Genomic DNA, 7277 nt, shown 5'->3' with positions numbered 1-7277 from the left:
ACTGATACCCATTATTTGCACTTATTTATTGACTATTGAATTCAATAATTTTTAGATTAGGTTCTCAATTCCTCTCATTTCTTTCTATTTTTTTTTTTTTTTTTTTTTGGTTTTTCGAGACAGGGTTTCGCTGTGGCTTTAGAGCCTGTCCTGGAACTAGCTCTGTAGACCAGGCTGTGCTGGGATTAAAGGCGTGCGCCACCATCGCCCGGCAATAAATAAATATTTAAAAAAAAAAAGAAAAGAAACACCAATGGATGCTCAGGAAGCAATGATTAGCAATGCTCCCTGTGGGAGCCAGGATACCAGCATCTGAGAGTAGTCACACGCACTTCACACCCCACGTCTTTAACACCTGATATACTACAAATGTCCTAATGCCAGTCACTACATCATTGTCTACGTGGTGAGTATGGGCAAATGTCTTTCCCAAGTCTTCTTCATCCTGGTTGTTTAGTTAGAAGAGAGCAGCATGCAGCCCGGCAGGCCTGATTAGGCCCCTGCTTTGGCTGCCGTGCCCTGCTGTCCCTCACACCAGGCCGTCCACCTACCTGCCTCACTGAATTCACTGTCGTCGATCTCCATCTGCTCCTCATCCTCATCACTGTCATGGTTGTAGTTGGGGTCATGCTTCATGTACCGGAGGCAGAGGCTGGTCACATTGGGTACGTGAGGGTCCATCTCCTTGGGGCACCTGAGGGACAAGGAAAGGAGGCTTCACTGGAATCCAGTGTGACAGAGCAAGGGTGGGACCCAAAAACAAGTGCCAAGAGCTGGCTGTTCTGAGGCAGGCATGCTGTCCCTGAGCCCTACGAACCCCCCATGCAGCTCCCCAGGCCTGCTTTCTCGTGCAGCTGCTGTACTTACTTCCTAAGGAAGGCCTCGAAGGCCTGGAGGCAGGACTCTCTCAGCTCATCATCATCCAGATTGCAGAACTCCTCCACCAAGGGCACCAGGCGAGCCAGGTGGGCCCCTATAGAGCCAAGGGGTCACTGAAGTCACCACATCTTCCCTCCGTCACCAGCCCACAGCCTCAGCCCAACTCCTCCCTTGCAGGGAAAATTCAACTCTGAGGCTTCTGAGGTAAGCTGACCGGGGCTGTGGGCCACTTGGAAGACTTCCTGACTCAGGCTACTGACCATCAGAGTGTGGACACCAATGAACAATGATGCGAGCAGAGCTTAGCTCCATCACGGCTGTGCCTTATTCCTACACTAGAGTGTGAGCTGCAGACGGGAGAACAAGAGGGACCAAGGCTTTAGAGCAGTGGTTCTCAGCCTTCCTAATGCTTCGACCCTTTAATACTGTCAGTTCCTCATGGTGTGGGGACTCCAGCCATAAAATTATTTTCATTGCTACTTCATAATTAAAATTTTGCTACTATTATGAACAGTAATGTAAATATCTATTTTCCAGTAGTCTCGACCCACATGTTAAGAACCGCTGCTTTGCCAGGCGCTGGGTGGGGGCGCACGCCTTTAATCCCAGCACCTGGAAGGCAGAGGCAGATGGAGCTCTGTGAGTTGTGAGTTCAAAGCCAGCCTGGTCTACAGAGTGAGTTCCAGGACAGGCTCCAAAGCTATACAAAGAAACCCTATCTCAAAAAACAAACAAACAAACAAAACAAAACAAAAAAAGGACCACTGCTTTTGAGGCTACACTAGCTCTTTTCCAGCCATAACCTTCCCACAGTGCAAGAAGGAACATGCTAAGCTAGAGACCCCTAAATATCCATGTTAAATTTATTTTATTATTTATGTGTGTGCACACATACGTTGCCTTGAGAAGCCAAAAGAGGGCATCAGATCCCTTGAAGCTGGAATTCTAGGCATTTGTTACAACCTGATGCCAGTGTTGGAATCTGAACTCCTGACGCTCTACACGCTGTCTTATTCCCAGTGCCGCCCGAGGTGGCTGCCTGAGGGCAAAGCAGGGGCAAGGACGGAAATGGTGGGAATGCTGAGAGTTTTGACAGGGATGTGGGCTCACAAGTGTGTGCTGGCATACACTTTAAACAGTGTGGCTAACTCTAGATCTATTATTCTCAATAAAAGCTTAAAGATTCTAAATCTGGCTCACAGGTTGAGGTGTGCCTGTCAAAGCAGAGGCTCGAACACATTCTATATAAGGATTTGCTATTAAGACTTGAACGGACTAACCCTGGGCCTCCACAGAAGTCACTTCCAGAAGACCACACAGAGGCATAAGACCCAAAAAAGGAAAGTCAGTTTGTGCTCCTACTAGGGCTCTGTCCCCACCCACCAAACCCTTCTCAGAACTTTAGCCCCACCCGCTCACCCAGGCGATGGCCAGCCTGGCGGCCCACGCTGCCCAAACACTGAATCAGTGTACGAATGGCTGCGGGGCTGGCGGGCGCGCGTGGGCCTGGCAGCCGGTCCACTAGGTGGTCAGCGAGCTCCACGAAGAGGTCGGTGCTGCAGGAGGCTGCCAGGTGACCGAGTGCCCCAACGGCACGCTTGCGAACAGCCAGGCGTGGGCTGCTCAGCTGGGGCAGTAGACAGTGCAGCAGGCTGGCATGGAAGGTGCCCAGTGGGGCACCTAGCCTGGGGACAGGATGGAGGAAATGTCGGGTCAGACACCACAAGCAGACAACTTGGGTCTGCACCCTCATTCTCTCAGTACCTCCTTCTTATGATATTCAAAGACCCTGAGAAAGTGACAAGGTACCCCTCCAAACATGAGGAGTGACCTTGCGGCTTACTACAGGAAAGAAAGCTACAGAGAATGCCTTGCGGCCGGGCGGTGGTGGCGCACGCCTTTAATCCCAGCACTCGCAGAGGCAGAGGCAGAGGCAGGCGGATCTCTGTGAGTTCGAGACCAGCCTGGTCTACAAAGTTAGTTCTAGGACAGACTCCAAAGCCACAGAGAAACCCTGTCTCGAAAAAGCAAAAAAAAAAAAAAAAAAAAAAAAAAAAAAAATGCCTTGCGAAGGCTCCTCAGTCAACAGTGCAAGGCCAAGACCTGAGCCCAGGTATCCAATCTCTCAGCTTAGGGAGGAATGGGCAGGGGGTTCCAGTGAGGATGCTCCAAATTCTTGGGGCCTGAGGTTTGCCTCAATACCTATCCCGGAAATCGCGACTGGAGTTGTATAAGATCTAACGGACTTAATCCCGCTATGGCTCCCCAGTGTCCTCTGGATAAGCTGACCTCTGAACTCAAGGCAAGAGGTAACCCTCAGATAGTTTCTCCACAGGCAGAACCTGGCTCTGCATGGCCCCAGTTCGTTCTCCACAGTCAAACCAGCTCTGGGCGAGTTCGATCCCACAATGCCTTGCTCTGCTGCCCTCCATAACCTCACTGTCCTGCGTACAGCCCTGATCACTCTGCTGCAGTCTTTACCTATTGACTCATCTACAGTGTGACAGGGTCTATGCTGGAAGTCGGGCCATAAGGACAGACTCTGGGCCAATGGAGCTCACGATTGAGGGGTGCCTTCCAGGCGCCATAAACTCAACATGCTCAAATGGAACCCATCACCTCCTACTGCACCTACCTGCTCCTGGGGCACCCCCACCCCAATCCTCCATCTCCTGGTTTCTAAAACCTATCGAGCCATCCTCTACTCCAGATCCTGTGGGGTCTTCTTCTTCCAGACAACCCATGGAAGCCAAGCCAGGCCTAGGGGCACAGGCCTACAATCTCACCTACTAAGAAGGCTGAGGCAGAAGTGTTATACATTTAAAGCCAGTATGGCCTACAGAGTGAGTTCAAGGCCTGCCTGAGCAACTCTGAGAGATGGAGTCTCAAAAACAAAGAGTAATGGATCTCAGTGGTAGAGTTCTTCCCCAGCAGGGTTAAAGCCCTGGATTCAATCCCACCACAAATATAAAAACAAAGATACTCCTCTCCAGCCTGCCTGTCCAGATGACAGAAGGAAGACGGAGGTGTGTCTTTGGGGCTCCTGCTCAGCCCCCTAGCCTCTTCGCTGAATACCAGCTTCCATAATCAGCTCACCATGCAGGAGCCCTGGACCCAAGTCTGCTAGAGCCCAGAGCAAAGACTGCTTAGGTCATGATCACATGCAGCTGATACTGCATAAGGCCCCAGGCTAACCCCTATATGATGGACACATATTAATCAAAAAGCCCCTCTTCCAGACTCCCTGAAGGTCACTCACTCCTTCCTCCAAATTCAAGACCCCCTCCCAACCCCTAGATCAGAGTCGGCCAGATGACAAGCACCAACTATGGGCTATTATCACCCACATTGCATGGAAACTCTCAACTCTGACAACTTTAAGGGACCCCTCTGCCACATAAGTCTGAATTCTGAAGCAGAGCCCACCATGCTGTCTTTCCATGCCATGAAAAACTCTTCTAATCTTTTTTGTTTGGTTTTCTGAAATAGAATTAGGCTGTCCTTGAACTCTCTTTGTAGACCAGGCTGTCCTTGAACTCACAGAGCTCCTTCGGCCTCTGCCTTTTGAGTAAGAAGACTAAAGGCATGTGCCACCATGCCCAATCCTTCTACTCTTTTAATCAAAAGGACAATCTACATTAGTGTTCCCTTGAGCCCCAAACCCAAAACCTTTCACAATCCTCTCATGCCTCTGCCCTCTGTGGTGCCCTTAGATCTGTTGAGGACCCTAAAGCCTTGGCCCTCCAGAAGCTGATCTGGGCCCTGCACTTGACCTGACCACTCTCCTATTATATTCAGTTGGCCACTTGCCTGTAAATTCCTCCCCAGGAGCAACACAGGCCCACCACTAGACTAACACCCGGTTTTCCATACCCCCAGAGCAAATGTACAAGTTATGGGAAGTTTACTGACCGTGTGACCTTGGAGCTAATGACCTCCCCAAGCCCATTCTGTAATGTGACATTACTACATGCAGGCCACTCATCTCAGTCCTGCCTGTCCCTGCCTTTCTTGCTCAAGGTGGCCTGGCTCACCTGCTCAGCATGTCGGAGAGGATGTCCAGGGCTTCCAGCTGCACAGCCACATCCTCCTGCTGGGCGATGGCACTGGTGAGCTGGCCTGTGATCTTGCGGCACACATTGACGGCTAGCCCTGAGCCTGTGCAGGGCATAAGAGGGCAGGGTAAAGGCCGTGGGCTTGGATCCAGCCCCCAACTCCGGCCTGCTTGTGTTCTGGTTGTGTTTCTGAGCCTGCATCCCCCAGAAGTTAGTGGTCCAGGAAAGCCCAGGCTTCAGTGGTCCATGGTTGACCCAAGTCTTAAGGAACACCTGCAGGAATCAGCTGGAGGAGCTGACAAATTGATGGCTGAGCGGCTGGCCGGCTCCCACACTTCTACCAGGGAGGGGGACAAGTTAAACATTTCTTTTCCCAGTCCCTTTCAGCTAGCAGCGGCCAGTGGCCCGGCTCTGGCCAGTGGGATAGACTGGACTGGGAAATGTGTCTTCTCTTACAAAGGAGAGAACACGGATGAAGAGTGTGACCCTGTGAGTCTGAGCTGCACAACAACGGCGGCAAGAATGGGAGTGGCCTGGCCCAGCACAGACAAGTCCCAAGACCTCCAGCACTGCCACCAGGAAACAGGAGGAAGAGGAGAGGAAGGAGGAGGAGAGAGCAGCAGCATCCTTCCGGAGAGATCAGGGCTAGTCTTTAAGCTGCCGTGAGCTTATGTTCTTCACTTGCGGCTGCAAGCATTCCCAACAGGCAGCCATAAATTTCAATTGATCTGGGTCTGAATTCTTTTTTTTTTAATATTTATTTATTTATTTATTTATTTATTTATTTATTTATTATGTATACAATATTTTGTCTGTATGCCTGAAGGCCAGAATAGGGCGCCAGACCTCTTTACAGATGGTTGTGAGCCACCATGTGGTTGCTGGGAATTGAACTCAGGACCTTTAGAAGAGCAGGCAATGCTCTTAACCACTGAGCCATCTCTCCAGCCCCTGGGTCTGAATTCTTTACCATGGAGGGATGCCACTGAGGGATGCCACAAAGATCCTTTTGCTTCTCTGAGCCTTCTCTCTTTTTTATTTTGAAACAAGGTCTCACTATATCCCTGGCTGTGCTCTGTACATCAGGCTGACCTGAAACTCATACTGAACCACGGCCTTTGCCTCCAATTAAGGTGGAATTAAGGTGTAAGCACTTGGTGAAGAGAAAGAAAGGCATGCAGAAGGCACGCGGCGAACACAGGTGTAGGCTTCCCAGAGGAGAATCTCCTGGCCCCAGTGTTTGAAACACGGCTGGGTAGAGTCACAGCACCAAGGCCTGGGTACCTGTGGCAGCGGAAGGCAGCCCTGAGAGGATGGTCTTCAGGCCAATGCCAGCGATGTCTCGGAGCTGCTCCTTATCTGACCGCATGTTGGCACAGAGGGTGTCCACAATGGTCTCCACTTGGTACTCCTTCACTTTGCCCACCAAGGGACCCAGGCTGAGGCAGAGGGAGAAAGGGAGAAGGGCCCAGAAGCCCCAGGCATGCCTTAAGTCAGGCTGCCTGCTTTAGTCCTCTCAAGCTTGTGGGGACACACGTGATGAGGACCTCAGCTCAGCAGAAGACCTGCTAGGAAAGCGGTGCACCCCAAGCCTATGATTCGCATCTCACCCTATGGCTCCATAGCGCCCCAAAGCAAGGGTCTGAGCTGGTGTCACATCCCCTAGGGGATTATTACACATAGACTACTGCCGGCCACCCCAGAAGGTCTGGGTGGGGCCTTCCAGGGCACGTCTAACTGCTTTTCACTTGCCGATGCTGGTCGTCCATCTGAGACCTACATCCTCATTTCTCAAAGCCTGGTAGCAGATTGTCACCTGGGGACCTGTCAGAGCTACAGAACCTCTATGCAGGCTTTCTCCCCATCTCACCTCCTCTTCCCTACTTCCCTTCCTGTTTCCCGGATATCCTCCCATGTAACTTAGACGTGAACTCTTGGTGCAGGGTCTACCTCCAAGGAATGCTGGCTAGCGTCCAACCCTATTGTTGTCCCTAAACTGCCCGATGATTCTCACAGGCTGTGTCCTGGGGCAGTGGCCCTCCCCCAAGCCCCATCACCACCACCACTCACCACTTGACAGCCAGGTTCTGCACCTCGCCGCTCCTGTCCTCCAGAAGGCGCAGCAGCGCTCTCACCACCTTGCGCTCGCTGTCCTCGTCCAGCTGGATGGAGTCTTTCTGAAGCTCTGACATCAGGTCGCTGGTGGCCATGAACCTGGGGGGGGGGGCAGGAGAGGAAGAAAGCTGTGGAGCCGGGCGACGGTGGCGCAAGCCTTTAATCCCAGCACTCGGGAGGCAGAGGCAGGCGGATCTCTGTGAGTTCGAGACCAGCCTGGTCTACAGA

At 51.8% G+C, this 7277-nt stretch overlaps 1 protein-coding gene across 1 annotated transcript in view; it reads right to left on the bottom strand.

The window, feature by feature from the left end:
• Nucleotides 1-7277, bottom strand: part of Cand2 (cullin associated and neddylation dissociated 2 (putative)) — a 30463-nt gene that overhangs the window by 17132 nt on the left and 6054 nt on the right. Inside the window, exons 2-7 of the mRNA XM_005365046.2 lie at nt 7005-7148; nt 6219-6373; nt 4914-5037; nt 2299-2564; nt 868-973; nt 552-694 (exon numbers count right to left, since the gene is read on the bottom strand). Of these exons, the coding sequence (XP_005365103.1) occupies nt 552-694; nt 868-973; nt 2299-2564; nt 4914-5037; nt 6219-6373; nt 7005-7148 (938 nt within the window). The remainder of the gene's footprint in view (nt 1-551; nt 695-867; nt 974-2298; nt 2565-4913; nt 5038-6218; nt 6374-7004; nt 7149-7277) is intronic.

The sequence above is a fragment of the Microtus ochrogaster genome, unplaced genomic scaffold, assembly GCF_000317375.1.
Source record: "Microtus ochrogaster isolate Prairie Vole_2 unplaced genomic scaffold, MicOch1.0 UNK1, whole genome shotgun sequence".
In the NCBI taxonomy this organism is placed as follows: Eukaryota; Metazoa; Chordata; class Mammalia; order Rodentia; family Cricetidae; genus Microtus; species Microtus ochrogaster.
The sequence above is the reverse complement of the archived record's forward strand: the minus strand, read 5'-3'. Positions and strand labels throughout refer to the sequence as shown.